General features: G+C 32.3%; 1 protein-coding gene across 2 annotated transcripts; it reads right to left on the bottom strand.

Annotated features, from left to right (window-relative positions):
• Nucleotides 1-1,625: 1,625 nt before the first annotated feature.
• LOC148611579 (uncharacterized) lies at nucleotides 1,626-15,656 on the bottom strand. 2 transcript variants are annotated; one of them, XM_088592278.1, is made up of 8 exons: nucleotides 15,529-15,656; nucleotides 11,674-11,810; nucleotides 11,015-11,185; nucleotides 9,921-10,359; nucleotides 9,179-9,300; nucleotides 8,216-8,302; nucleotides 7,655-7,879; nucleotides 1,626-7,308 (listed from the first exon to the last, which is right to left on the bottom strand). In XM_088592278.1, the coding sequence occupies exons 2-8, from the start codon at nucleotides 11,806-11,808 to the stop codon at nucleotides 7,255-7,257; spliced, it is 1,233 nt and encodes a 410-aa protein (XP_088448404.1). In that variant the 5' UTR covers nucleotides 11,809-11,810; nucleotides 15,529-15,656; the 3' UTR covers nucleotides 1,626-7,254. The 2 variants fall into 2 exon arrangements, with proteins under 2 accessions (XP_088448404.1, XP_088448405.1); XM_088592279.1 differs by having other exon boundaries at nucleotides 15,534-15,652.
• Nucleotides 15,657-16,063: the final 407 nt, after the last annotated feature.

Raw genomic sequence — 16,063 nt, 5'->3', positions numbered from 1 at the left:
TATTGCATTTAAATACTGGTGTACATTGTTCCGAGCAAATATTGTATTGCACAAGCTTGCGAATGCAATATGAAACTCTATGAGGGATAATATGTAATAAACCTTTAATTTGTGATTAATGACGATAAAGACGAGACAGGAAAAATACACACGCAACAAAGAAAATGTAATAACCAAATAACACATACAAGGAGACAAAGGTAAATGAGCAACCCAGACTCCACTAAAAACTGAGAGCATGGACTATGTGCACCGGTAGGGTAAGCGTCCTCTGCTTTTCTAGAACCATCCACCCAATTGCTCATTAAATGTCAAGACCTCGGTAGACGAAAGAAGAAAGGTATACTAGGACACGGGGAAAAATCGGTTGATCTAATGGTGCAGATGGATATACCATAACGATCCTAAAGTTCTTGATGATGACTACAAAACTTTTGTAGTTATGACTTTAAACTTGTATCAACACGACCCTGTTCCCAAAGTCTAATTGTAAGAAGTCTAGCGCGGTACGAAAGGTCCACGAAGTTACGGCAAGCTCTGACAAACGTACGAGTTAACGTTGTGATATGAAAACTACACACGCAAGTGCTGGAGGGGTATTGCCTTTTCCACTGACCTCTAAGAGTATGTCAAGAAATTAGGCTGACTTTATTGTGTCTTTAGTGTCTTTTATCTCAATTGCAAGTTCTTTGGGATAGATGCGATAATTCCGAAAGTAAGATCGTTCATCTATATAGCGGAAACTAATTACAAAAATGTAAGATCAAAGGATCTGTCTAAACGATGTCCCTTCTTTTGGCTTAGATAAACTATAAAGTCAGCCTCATAAGAGTGAAGAAAGGGTCACCGAGAAGAACACAATTCATCCCATTGGAATGCCGATCGTCTGTCGAAAAGCTAAAAAAATGCATCATATTCATTTGTTTTGACCATACAATGCTAAATATCACATTTGCTTGATTAAACATTAAATTGTGATTCTTTCTGAGTACTTTTCAATATTTTAGCATTAAAATGACATTTCAAAACATTTCATTTTAGAAGGGAAACTGGGCCACCCGGAGTCACGCTTAGATCTACCTAAGGAATGTATTAAGAGAAAATGACATTTCAAAAGAGAGAAATGTGTTTTAAAATGCATTCTACGGCCACGATACTATGGCACTTTACTATAATTCAACCCAAACAGATAAAATTTATCTTAGCATATAGCGAGTTGTTCCTGTCTCTTCAACACAACTGTAGCAGTTTTAATGACGCTTTTACAAAAGATTGATCAAAGTTTCTCCAAGCAAGTGCACTGGCCATAACTCTACTCACTTCATGAATCAATCACGTGCTTAGTGGGTTTTTATCTCACCTCCGACTTGATATTTTTCCTCAATGCATTTGACATTTCTTTATGAAACTAGAATGAAATACTAAGTATAAACGGATCAAAATCTTTTTTGTTGGTTTATTCTATACATGGATACTCCTTTTCCCAGTTTCCCTGACGGTTGACATATACTTTTGACGTTATTGCACAGTGTGCCTCTCTTGTGAACTCTCCATCAAAATGGCAAGAAAAAAAAAAGACTGTCCATATTTAAACTACAAAAAGGGGGAGGCAAAAACACAAGACATGAGCAACAAGTGTTTTTATTTATTATTCGGGTGGACCCATAAACATAAATCTATGGTTAAATATGGAGAAAAAATCTTTATCAACATTCAGTACTGCACTAGCAAAAACAGCTTTATGTTAAAATAGCCATGAAATCACACAGATAATTATACAGTAAACCTTGTCTAAATTGACCCTCAAAAATCCCAAATCTGTTTAAACCAGACAATTTAATAAAGTCCTTTTATATCAGTTACATATTTTGAACATTGGCAAACTGAACACCTGTCTAAACTGACCAATTTTAAAGCCTAAAAGTGGTTTGGTTTTGACAAGTTTCACTACATAATAAAATTTGTAGTTGTTCATTGAGCAACAAATCAAAACACTAAAATATAAAACTGACATATTTATCTATAGTAATACTGTTTTGTTTGACTTAAGTGTAAGTGTTTGTAAGAATCAGGCAAATGGGAAAAATCAGAAACATGCATGTCAAACACACCACTGACCTGACAATATACCTAATATCACTCAAGGATGATTTCTCTATTTGAAAAGACCATTATTTGACCTCTGCATCATTGGATTTGCTCAGAAATTTTAAATAGAATCTTAGAAAATTGAGGTTTCTGACAGAGTTATCTGCCCTTGAAATGTTCATTTTCAGTGCATTTTAATGAAATTGTAACTCAATTGGTCAGCATTATATGCAAATTCCTGTTTGTTTTCATTGATTCTAATTGTGCAAATAGTCAAATTAAACTTTCAAAATGGTGAGTTTTTTATACCATGTTTCACCCACTGCCTGATTCTTACAGATACTTACACTTAAAAGTTAAATTTACTACTTGTACTTATCAACTTTACATTGCCCGAAAGGGGAGATAATTCAACAAACTCTAAAGTATGACATAAAAGAAAAAAAAAAATAGTAAGTTTTAGCATATTGCCTGGGCCAGCCAGTTTAGGTACAAACAATGGTGAATTCAAGAAAGGACTAAAAAACCTAGCCCTTGGTCAAAATGTGACAAATCTATGTAAGAGTTGTGCCATAAGTATTTCTGAAAAATTGAGAACCTTCTGAAATTATTCTATTAATTGTGTTACTGCTAGTACTGATGTGTTTAATAGGGGAATGTAAACTTGATGATAAATATACAATATAATAAAAAGTTTAAAAAATAACAATGAAAACAAAATCAAAACAGTAAATTGCAGAATTATCACAGTTTACAAGTACAATTGCTATAGAAAAAAAATCTACAACAATTAAAATTAGAGTGTAATACAGTGTATTGTAAAAGAGACATAATTCTTGGGTACACAAAAACATTATCCTTCAGAAGTGAGACAAAGATAAATAACAGTAATGTTAAAGAAGCCATACATTGTCATCTTATTTTATATAAATCAAGTACAAATGTCAAAAGAGGGTCCAGGATTTCATGTTAAGGGTAATACAGGACAAAAGAAAGGAGACAAGAAAATGTCTGGTGGTAGAATTTATGAAAAATCAAGATTTCATGCACAAAAAATATTTATTCCCAATTTAAGGCTGGGGTTGGAGGGTTGCCTGGTATGCATATTCTAGGATCTATGCTTGGTTGTCTGCCATAAAGAATTCATAAAACAGGTTATGTATGAAGGTTAATTCAAACAGTTCTAAGTTTGAACAGCTGAAGTCATTAAACATTTAAAGTAAAAAAAAAGATAAGATGTTATCAATTCAACTCATCAAGGACTTTTGCTTGCCAAGTCTAGAAAATTTGGTACAAATATACCTTCCAATGGAATCACTGATTACATTTTTTTACATTTTACAATAAGATTAGAGGTTTATTACATTGGTTTACCATATATTTAATACAGCAGTTTTGAATATCAGATAAAGTCTAGAAAGTTCACCTTGTATCAAACATTGTGATGTAATACCCTTTTCCACATCCCTGTATCACATTGCTAACCTGTATCACACCTTTATATAGTAATAAAGAACCTATATCAAACTCTTCTTGGTATTTTCTTACATTTTTATTGCAGGTTGTATACTGTATTACTCTCCATTGTCAAAAGTATGATAAAGTGTATATTTCAAGGCAAAATCTGTATCACATGCTATATCACCCTCAATCAATATCAGCCGTCGGGCCATAGCCAGGTATTTGGGATGACACCTCACGTTATATATATATATATATATATATATATATATCTGAATTAGAGAAAACTTTACAACTTGGCATTCTATTTCTAGGTAACAATAACTCCAGACTAAATTAGTGACATGGTATCTGTAACATATATTTAAAAGTACTAGTATAGTGTAACAGTTATTTGTAGAACAATATGCTATAAAAATACAACACCACCATGGAACAGCCTGCCTTATTTATTGACCAACTAATATTCTCAAGGTTTCATCATAGATAACAAACAGTATTTTATGACATGAATAATTATGTACCTTTTTTTTTTAAAGTATGAATATAAGATCAAAATAATGCCACATCATGATAACATATGTTCTTGGAAGATAGAAACAGATCCCTTAAACATTATGTCAACTAAAAAAGGTCCAAAAAAATTTTGAATCAAAGAATTATGTATTTTTGTAAGAAATGATGAGACAACATTTTATGGTTAAGCTCTAAATAACATTCAAGGTTTAAAACAGCATTAAAGCAAAGCAGTCAGATATATATTCATGTATGTACATGTATTAGAAATTGTACAATACATTGTATTCCTGAAATAGGACTACTTGACACTGTGTATGTAAATTTAAATAAAGTGAACTTTTTAATTCATTAATACTTGAACATGTATCTGTATATGACAATGAGAAAGAAAATATAAAATATAGTAATTTAAAAAAAATGAGATACCACATGTTATGACATGATGATGTGTTGTAACTCGAGACTTTTATCAGAACCACTGACCTTCTATTCATGAGTAAATTCAATAACTCAACATAACATAGCAAACTTAAAGAGAAAACTAACATAAAAAAACTTCCCAGCAAAATACAAATAGAGTTGACCTAGTCGTCACAGATACTGCATGCATTCAAGATTCAATCTCATATCAGTAAATGCAAGATGCATCATCATCATATATTGTGATAAAATTTGAAGATTCATGTATGTAGTTCTTTAACAGTTCTTTTTCATATCCCCATAGGTGTTAAGTAGCTGTCTATGTAAGAATCATGCAAAATCTGAAAAATGTGATACACCCCAAAAAAGGCTACATATTTTTATTTTTGTAATTAAGTTGTTTTATGGGTCTATACTATGAAATGTGTAATTATTAATTCAAATCTGCCTGCTCTTAGGAGATAATCAACATTGAAAATCCAGTAGATTCTATTGTATTTGAGCGTCATTTACAGTTATCTCCCTTCATTTTGAAATCTACAGTGCATTCTATATAATTTTTATCTCCTAAGAACATGGGCTATATGAAAAACCACATGTTAATTTCTGTTTACTATGGCATTTCAAACAAAATATCAAAAATAAAAATATGTAGGCTTTTAACCCATGAATCACATTTTGCATGATCCTTAGCTGGAGTGCTACTTAATTCTCCTGCTTTTGGCAGGAGCCTCCATACATTTAAAGATAAAAAATCAACATTATCCTGCTTGGGTGCCTTTGTCAAAGCAGGAGATTCAGCAGCATTCCCAGAAATTTCCCTAATGAGACCACCAACCAGCTTGTACTGTTTGTTGGTTGTATATGTCCCTTTGAAAAAATTGTTAAAATGGCTTGCATTCCATAAATATGAAAAAGGTCTATTGTTATTGGAAACCACATGTGTTGGACAAAAAGCCATGAGGATCTCTTTCTAATTTGGGTAGTAGGGTAGAAAATGTATAAATACAATAACACACAATAACAAGGTGAATACCCTCACTTTCAAAATTTAAATGATTCTGCCAATGGCACAAATCATCCATTTGTAAATTAAAAATGTATAATATCTTCATAATCCAACTTACAGATATCAAAGAGCTGTGCTAACAATACTATATCTACAGTATTCTATTCCTGAAAAAAGATTCTCATGTATCACTAAGCATTGTGTTATTAATTCTGAAAATAATACACCTCAAAAGATAAATATGATGGTGCAAGTTTGTGATTGTCAGGTGGGCCACAGTTTATCACATCACAAATTGTTTGAAAGTACTAAAATGACAAAATACTGACATATAAGCTTTTTGTGTTTTAAGCTGAGAGATTACAACTTGTAGACAATAGACAGAAAATTATAGTGAGCACAGACATCTTGATTTACAAAATTTCCAAAGTAAAACAGAACCATATCTCCTCAACAATAACTGCATAAATATGCCTTAACCTGTATTTAATGGCCAAAAGTGTAGTGTTATAGTTCAATGTTTCATGCAGACACCATAAGTGTGACAGTCACTTGGATATGAGGATCACTAAAGACCCTGACTTGTTGAGTTGGGAATTCTGAAGACTATCAGAACTAAAAACAGTTATACAAGTTCAATATTTTTAAAAGGTATTGGTCTTTACCAAGTCATTCTCATTTAATTGCAAGACTGATAATATGCATGTATGAATTGAAAGTAGAAAAAATCTATTATCCCCAAAACATCTACCGGTACTTAAATATCTAACTAGCTAAATCACATGACCTTTAAATCTTTGCAAATGCAAACATACACATTTAATTCACGCAAGCTATTTTGGTTTTGTTATAAAATGCACAAGTAAGAATAACTGAAAGCAAAATTTAGTCTTCTTTAAGATTTGGCACTTATGAAATAAAAATCAATATTTTAGAAAAAATATACATGATTGTTAAGTAATACTAGTTGGCTTTGAATATGAACTGTTCATATGCATGTATATCTTGGTTAAATATCCACAAAACCATGGTCTATGATCAGATTTGATGGCAGGTTTTATATCCAGTATGTCAACAGCAATCAATATGGTATCCAGGCCCTGGCGCCAAAAAAATTAAAGTATTTAAGGCTGCGAATATTCTAAACATCCATGGTAAATCCAATCAAAGTCTTTGAAATTGATGATGTCACAATTACGAATCTTCTCGGACTTAAGTAAATGTTCAAGTTTTATGGCGCTGGGGCAAGATGTTCAAAAAAAGATGATACATATATGTATTGTGCAACAACAAATGTGAAAAGTGATTAAATTATTCAAAAGTTACACCAGAAAATATGATATGTTGTTTCAGGTGAACCAGTGTCTCATCATTTTACCCAATATTTCAACACATTTTGTACGAACAATAGTGGAAATCTTGAAAACATTCTGATTTTTTTGTGATGCCAAATAATTCAATATAGCCAATTAGAGTACGCAACTCAGAAATCTCAATGCAGAGAATGATTTTCATCATATTTTACATGGTCCTGGTTTCAGAAAAAATCTCAAATCAAAATTTTTTCTTCAAGTCCTTCCTCAACTCAATTATAGACCAATCCAATTGCTTGATTGGAGATAGATTTTTTTTTTATAAAACACAGGCCTGATTTCTATGATTCTGTGAAATGCACATGTAATGTAACACTAGCCATTCTAAGGAGTCACTAACTAATGATGGATGGAAACAGCTGATAAGAGCATCAGTTCAACAAATCAGGAACTCTCCTTCTTCAGATCATGTCGGCATATAGGGCAAGATGCATTTCTCTGGAAAAATTAAGAATAAAAGTAAGAAAATTAACAGGAGGGAAATTTAAGTACTATCAAAATTTCTTATCAAATACAATTTATTACCGATACCACACTTTCAATTCCTCTTATTGTCTTTATCCACATAAAACAGCAATAACATGACAGTATAAATAAGATTTGCCTCTTTAAAACAATGTTAAAGTTACAGAACCCTTGAAATCAAGAAAAAATAACAATTTATATTACATTGTCTTAATGCAAAGGGGAGACAATTTGCATGAAATATAATGGATTATGTTCCTTGAAAAGCCATTTTTTTTCAATTTTTCTTTTCATTTTCTGGGCAACAGCATTAACTTACCTTCAACCATTCTTTTATACATTTATCATGATATTCATGTTTACAGGGAAGATTCACCAACATCTCCCCATTTTTGTAAGCTGTCAAACAAACTTGGCACTGGGGTCCTTCAACATTGAACTTGGTTTTGCCTGTAAACTTTTTGGTTTTTAATGTCTTTAATTCATCTTCACTTAAGCCTCTACTTTTCACCTCCCCAATTCTTTCAGCAAGTTCCCATAATGCCTTAAAAATAAGGATATATTGGTATCACATATGGCTATAGGCAAGATACTGAAGTAGGAAGGTTATTTGTGACAACATGTCCTTTACATATGCAATACATTTTCTGAAAAAATCTTTTGACGCATATTCATAAGAGTGGAACCAGTGAATGCTTCAACTAGGAAAAAAAACTATTTTTTACATAAATATCTGAGAAGAAGCCTCCATTCACTAGCTGTTTCATTTACACCCTCTGAAATTTGGATCCCCTGCTTCATGAAAACAAAATATTATTTCCTGTAAATTTAGTCTTTGTTTCCTGTATTAAATTTTAGAATTAAAATTTGCATTACATACCTCATAATCAGTAGGATCAATGTCATCAGGAACCATTAACTGTGGTGATCTGCCCATTAGAAACAACAGCAACAACATGGGGTCTCTCTAATAAAGATACAATAAATAGAGTTCTTGCCAAAAATTCAAAATATTAGCTTAAAAAACTGAACATTTTTTAAATCTAAAACCCTGTCGTGCTACACCCAGACCTGTTCGGGATTGGACCTAGTTCCGCTTTATTGGTTCTGGCAGTGTTAATCTTAGTTTAGGAAAGCGCAATTTGTGTCCATCTGCAAGCAGCTTGACTGTAATTTAAAATGTGGCTATCTGATATAGAGTTTGTTAAAAATGAATGATTTGAAAGCTAAAAGAAGAGGTCATGAGTTTCCGCGGCAGCAAAAAATAAGATTTTTTAGGCAGTAGGGTTCATTTCTCGGACCCTTGCCAGAGCAGAATTAATCTATAGTGCTCCAATTTGCCTGGAAACTAAATAAAAATAATTTCTGTCACATTTCTATGATAACCCCTTATATTGACTACTTCTGGTTTTAGGCCAAACAGAGGCCAAAAACTGGAAAAAATACTCATTTTTTTCACACGAGTGACCCTTCAGGAGACTCCTGGCTCCCACTCGTGGCTGTAACTCACTTTATTTGGCATCAGTAGCCTTCACGGGGCACAGGCTGTAGGATGAATGTGCTTTGGTTTTGTTTAGCTCCCATTGAAGCCCACATGTAGCAAAAAATGGTCAGAAATGGACAAAAATTACCATTTTCAAGTGACAGACCCATTTTTTTCACTAAGTATATATATATATTTTTTGTTGTTTTTTAGGGTTTTAAGACAGAATGATTTAGATGAAATACTACAGAGAGAAAAAACAATGCACTCAAAGGAAACCACCCATCTTTAAATGTAAAATACTTAAATAATCTAAAAAGATTCTCAACATTATCCTGTAGTCTGAATGCACTAATTTACCATTATGTGTATGAATCTTCCATCAGTACCGACTGGTTCCCTGTTCCCTAGTATCAAGAATTCTGGTTCTACTTCTCCATCTGGTAACTCTGGTTGGTGCATGGCTAATGATAATGGAGGCACTGAAAAGAAATAAATATACCAATTTTCTAAATCAATTAACACTATTTGCTGATATGTTTTTTGGTTTTTTTTGGCAAATTTCAATTCAAGATCAAAGTTGGAATATGAATGTCATGTTTCAATACATAGAACACATTGATTTTTAAAAGTAATACTCCTATGATATGGGTAAAATATACTACTTATTATCTGAATCTCTTCCTGAAAGCATTATTGGTGTCATACAATACTTTGTTATGACATATTTGTTATTTTTTTTTAACGCTATGTAACTTTGATAAGAATAAAACTTAATTAGTTATCGGAGACATTCTGGTTTGTTCCTTCTGAGACATAGTCCAAAATTCCTGAATAGTCTTTACATGTACACATGTATGCAGCAGTGTTAAAAATAGCCTTTTGTCATAGGAAAAGATGGCTTAGCTGGGAAATTTTATTGATTTTTCACTCAACTTGTCTTTAAACTGATCTGCCTTCATCATTTGATTTCTCTAAAATCATGTTGCATCAATGATATAGCACCTGGTCATTTCCAACTTTACTGGGCAAGTGGACAAGCACTTATTTCAAACACTATGCAGCACCGATTTCTACTAAAACATTTCCCTTAATTACAGACCTGATGGTTCCATAGACCTAGGGGGTATTGAGCGTCTTTGTGCCCTAGTCTGTGTGGTTGCAGCAGGTTGAGTTCCACTTTCACCAGATTCAGAACCTGATGTACTATTAGTTGAAGTTCTCCTGTTTGTAGCTCCCCTTCTGGTGCCTCTCAGAGCTGTACCCCTTGGTGGCCTCCCTCTTATTACACTTGTCCTTGTACTTGGGTTCTCTGACCCCAATGAAAACATTGACCTAGGGGTATCTGATGATCCTGATGTCACATTTACCACAGTTTCAGTAGGTCTATAACCTAGCCTACCACGGCCAGTTATTCCCCTTGAAGCACCTCGTCCTCTGACACTAGGGGGATTATTCCTTGTAGTGTTTCCTTCAGATTCTTCTTCTACGGTAGAATCAGAATTATCTGAATCATTGTGGTCCTCTTCATCTGATGACAACTGCAATAATTTTTGTTTAAATTGACACAACAAAGATACCCAGCAGATTCCTATATAGTCAGACCTCTTAATTGCCACTAAATAAGAACAAAATACATGTACAGTATATTGAGGTTATATAAGGATTTACCAACATCTACAATGTTTATGTTGCATGACAAACTATCATTAATGGAATGAATAGGCAGATGAATGCACAGAATGGATATCTGAATACTCAAAAAACTGTTCTGGAAGGCATCCAACTTTCAACTAAGGTTGTTATAATTATCTCCAAACCATTTCTTCTTTGAATTTTTCAGGCATAAACTCATCAATTTAGCAAATGAATATCTTATTTTTTCTTTTGAATTCTGGATTATAGTGTTTTATGAATGTACATATTGGACAAGTAATGAACTTAAAGCTGAATTTAATTTTGCAATAAAACCCAAGGTAAAAACCCTTAGTACAAGTTACAAAAATAGATCTAAGTATTATTCAAAATGCATTTGATCACTGTCTTGTTCCTTATACTTCTTGCAGTGGTTTTTTCCATATGCATGGCTATATACATGTTTTTTAATATTAAAAAAATTTAAAAGTCACAATTACTATTTAATACAAGGCTTGAATTGAAGTAAATAAAAATTTAGTTCTAAATTCAATTCTTCACCTGAAGTAGTCCTAAAGTACGTCTTGATTGTCTTGGATTTCTCTCTAAGCTTGCATTAACAAGGCTAGAAAATAGCTGTGATATAGGGGTCATGGCCCTTCCAGGGTTACGTAAATTAGCAACACTACGATTGGTCGGAGGTCCATCGTGTGATCCAAACATCATGTTCCTCTACAAAAAAAATAAACGAAAGAAATATTACAGGGAATGGTGAAAGGGGCAAGTTCATGTTTAAATTGAATGTTGAATAAAGATGTACTATCATTATAAAGAAAAAATCACTTAAAAGTCACCTCAAAAACCATATTTGCAATCCACATTTAAATTTTGGAAACAGTTAAATGGACAGAACAACTTTAACTTGATACTGTTTTGAATTTCTTTTTATGATATTGGCAAAAAAAAATGAAACATCAATAATGGGACAATTCAGATACATCAGAATCCAAGTACATGGTCTGAAAGTTAAAACAGTAAACCGAGACCATGTACATTATATAATGTCTGTCATATGTATGAAGAATATAGAGGTAATCAAATTTAAAAAAAAAAAACCAGCATTTTTTTTTAAATTTCACATGACAAGAAGTCAATATTGAGTTCTTTAGAAAGATTTTATTTTGATTTACTAGTATTATGGATCATACTATCTGACATACCTGTAATTGTCTAGCTAACTGTTCATCAGCATGCTGAGCTGCATCATATTCCTCCTCCTGAAGCATTCTAGCTAAAGCCTCATCTTTGGACAAACTGTAGGGACGGTCATTATTGTTAGAACCACCAGATGCCATTTCTGTAAAAATTGAAGAAAGTGTTATACAAATTATTGCTTTAATGAGGTTATGATACGTTAAAAATGTATTTATGTTTAGGCAAGTTGAAATATCTCATGCAGCTAATCAGATATTATTGAAAACTTTGGTTTTTTGGGTTTTTTTTTTGCATGTGTTATACATTTTTTCTACCTGTATGTTAGACTACTCATTCAAATGACTATTTTTTTTTTCAATTTAAAAATCAGTCTAATTGTTGAATTCATTATAATACATTTACATTTCTCTGATTTTTGTTTTAGCATTTTTTTATTAACTTTCCAGCTAATTATACAAAGATAATACCCATGAAATTCTTTAAAAAAAGAATAAACCTCCTGAAACATGATAAATAAAATTAATGTTCAACAAATGTAGGGCATAAAACATTACCATAAATTATACATTGACTTTTTAAGGAGATGTATATAAAAAAAAATATATAAGCAACTTATTTTCATCTGTATTTTTCACTTTCCAAAAAAACACTCATATTTAATGTGACACCTATATATTATAAATGCCAGAAAGGTATACATTTCACAAATATATGTTGAAATAATAGTATAAAGCCTTTTAATATCTTCATTAGTATATCAGACTAAGTTTTTTCTTAAATCAATATAATTTAATTTGATTGTTTATTACTCGTCTGGGCGAGTTGGGTTATTTTCCATAAATAACAGGGACATCATTAATGTTGATCAGTTCATAGTCGGCAATTCAAATCATTCCAAACTAAATAAGGCTTTGATCACTGGCTCCAATGTACTTTGGTTTGAGAGGGGTTTGTTATGGTTGTTTTGGTTGCTTGTTATTGTAACAAGTGTAAACTGCCTCAAAGTTGGTTCTTTAGTATAACCTGGCCAAAAATCACAAACAATCCTAAAATGTCCTGTAATATGACACCAGACTTCACATGTTTCTCGGCTTAGAGGCATTCAACCATGAAGTTTTAATTAATAGCAGACCCACAATACTGGGAAAAAATTCTTCCATCTGACCACTAAGTTCATAGAGTTGCATAAGCTGTGGATTATCATTGGCAATTTTGTTTACTCCCACTTCTTCAAGAAACTATGCATGCACATTACAAGATATAGGCAGTCATTTGTAAATCTTCCTGGTCAGATAGGCAGTTATTTTATCTACGTTAGAGCTAGAGGGTTATCCAATAAGAGTAAATGTGTTCAACATACAGAGGTATATACGGCCTTCCTCAGACATGTTAGCTGATTTATTAATGGCAGTGGCTCCTCGTCCATGCATTCGTGGATGGGGAGCCTCTTCAGGCAAATTGTTCAAACGTCCGGTTTGCGTCAAAAATATACAGGATCATGACAGAAATGCCCGATTCATTACGAAAATGTTGTCAAACTTATCCGCAAATGTACGACCGTTAATGTCATAGCAAACAGTGTTCACATTTGATAAACTGAACAGTTTTCTATTCGTGTTATATACCAGTTTGACTGCATATTTGATAGTGGGAGCAAGCCCCTGTGCTTGAAAATGTACGGGTATTACATGTATGTTGGTCAAACACAGAGCAAGTCACAGAAGTTATGAAAATATATGTTGCAGTTTATTTACTATTTATTGTTCTGTCATCTTTAATTCCTGATTTAATGCAACAGAGGGGCATTCTTTTTTTAATATCATTTGAAGTTTTAGTACCTTCTGCTCCAGATTCACAATTTATGGTTGATCATCTGGAAATTTGTTATGCTGCCATTTTTCACAGTCACACTGTTGCCTGTGTTCGGACATGCCCAAACGACATGGTGAATAATGGATCAGTATTTAGGAATCCTTTTTATGTTACAAGAAAGAAACTTTAGACAAACAAATCTAAGGCAACTAATAGAAAAGAAACTTTCTTTCATCAGCATAAACAGCTTTAGTATTTACAAAACAAGAAATGCTATAATCAATCATACAGTGTGGAATAATAACTGCAGAGAGCAAAGATGCATGTCATTCAGGTATACTATAAATAGTTATGAAAGTATAGGAGTCCTTAGATAAAGTAATAGCAATTTTCTAATCTTGCCATCCTTTCAGCTTGAGTACATGGCTTGGGTAACTGTTCAAGTTGTTTTATAAATTATCTTTGTTGTTTAAACTTTCTTAAATATAAACTGGTAGTTTTTAACATCCATTCAATTATTTGTTTATGTTTATCAATTATTTATCTTTTTTTTCTACTTATGTAAATTGCTCTTTTTAAAATCAATTATTATTATTTTTTTTATAAGTTTACTGTCATCCATCTTCTTTTTTTTTTATAACTTAAATACAAAATTATGCAATATTGGTAACCATATACAATATTTTAAAAATGTATGGACAAAATATACTGTTGCTGAGATAACTATGGCCGAAGTGTCAGTGTGGCTGAAACAACTGGCATCGAAAGTCGATGCATCATCTTTACCAGATGTTTAAAAATTAATAATTAAATCTTGGCTGATAACATAAATATCCCAAGTGTTAAAAAACGTATTGAATATTCTAAAAATTTTAGTTTCTTCAAAGAAGGACCAGTATGAATGGATATGTTTCACATCTGCCGTCTGGAATGGCAGCATTATGATTTAAAATGTGCCAGACTGAATCATGTTCGAAAACAATCTTTCTCGATGTGCAAAAATAGTCTGTCAAGTTTGCTAAATGTGTATTTTGTATTAAATCTGAATGATTTTTAATCGTTATTTGTTACATCAGTTACGATTTAAACTGTATTAGTATCATTTTATATATATTTGTATAAAAAGAATTTCTCACAATATCCACATTACTAAGATAAATAAACTATTTCCGACATGATTACAAGTGTTGACTCAAACCGGATGTGTAAACCATTAGCCAGTAGGTACCAGTATCGTATTGCATATCCATGAGCGGGTGTACATCAAAACATGGATGCTATAAAAATAAAGTGCATTTTCTTTTTGCCTCTCTACAAACTAATGTTTTGTTGAAAGATATGAACAATGACTTATAAAATAGAGCAAACATCACACTGTAAGATGAAGAACTTTTTTAAAAGAAAATCTAACATAATATCATAAAAATGTTCCACTGAAAAGGTTGGTTTGGTGAGTGCAAAACGAAAGTGAAAGTAGGGAAAATGGCTATTTACAGTTCAAGACTACTTTTCTGTCCGATCTTCGTGGACTCACACTATTTTCTTTGCGGGAAATTATTTTTTCACATGTCCTTAGAAATGCTACATAAGTGAAAGTTTTATTGAATCAATTTGCATATTTTTTTTAAAAAATCCTAAAAATATGCACTTCATTATAGAAGTCTAAGGGAAAATTAATACGATACTGAGACCTATAGAGGATCCCCATCCACGCACGTATGCATGGACAAGCAGCCACTGTCTAAATTTAACTCGTCGATGTGTTCAAGTTACCGAGGTATATATGGCCTTCCTCAGACATGTTAGCCGATTAATTAATTAATAATGGAATTAAATCTTTATAATTGTTTAGAATCATTGTACGATCTTGAATTTTTGCATTGAAAAAGTAATGTAAAAAGAGTTTATAACGTGATATCGTAATATAAAGTCCTCGATCACAGTGATGTAAACAAACTGCATGTGCTTCTTCAAACCTTATAAAATAGTTTAAGATTTCTTGCATAAACAAAGCTTGTCCTTGGCATGTTTTCGGCAACAATAAATACCTTACATAATGGATTGTTCTTTCACTGTCATGACACGGGCTAAATTTGAAACATTATTGAAGTAATACTCAAGGTCGTCAATGTAAACAATTTTGGACCACCGCCATGAACAAAGGGGGATAACTATACTCAAGTAAGCGGAAGCAACCATATATTCCCGCCAAATTTTACTCTTTAGTAAAGACGCCGAATACCGATTTTTTACATGAAATCTTTGTTATTTTTTTGTAGTTCTAAACTACACCATTTCGCTGTTAAAATATTTGCTCTTCATTTTTTTTATTACTGAAAACAACAGTATACCCCTTGGCAATAGCATTTGAATAGGAATTTATATATATCTCTAGTCTGTGAGTCACGGAACAGAATTGGCAAGTTCCAAAAGAAGAAATATTACGTATTTTAAATTCCTCTGGAAATTTGATTGTAGTATCCGTTTCTAATGAAATGAACTATATGCTCATAAAGGAATTTTCATTGTAAAATAATCAATAAAAAATGTTCCATTGGAACTTTTGTTATAAGAACATAACAA

The sequence above is a fragment of the Perna viridis genome, chromosome 7 (assembly GCF_037379345.1).
Source record: "Perna viridis isolate PV_CMFRI_1.1 ecotype Kerala chromosome 7, ASM3737934v1, whole genome shotgun sequence".
In the NCBI taxonomy this organism is placed as follows: Eukaryota; Metazoa; Mollusca; class Bivalvia; order Mytilida; family Mytilidae; genus Perna; species Perna viridis.
This window is presented reverse-complemented; position numbering and strand designations above follow the sequence as displayed.

Excerpts from the sequence above, each read along its gene's own strand:
- LOC148611579 (XM_088592278.1), bottom strand. The coding sequence starts at position 11,808 with ATGGCATCTGGTGGTTCTAACAATAATGACCGTCCCTACAGTTTGTCC. Across the intron at positions 11,186-11,673 it reads AGTTAGCTAGACAATTACAG|AGGAACATGATGTTTGGATC; the intron begins GTATGTCAGATA and ends TTTTTTTTGTAG. Across the intron at positions 9,301-9,920 it reads TAGGTCTATGGAACCATCAG|TGCCTCCATTATCATTAGCC; the intron begins GTCTGTAATTAA and ends ATTTCTTTTCAG.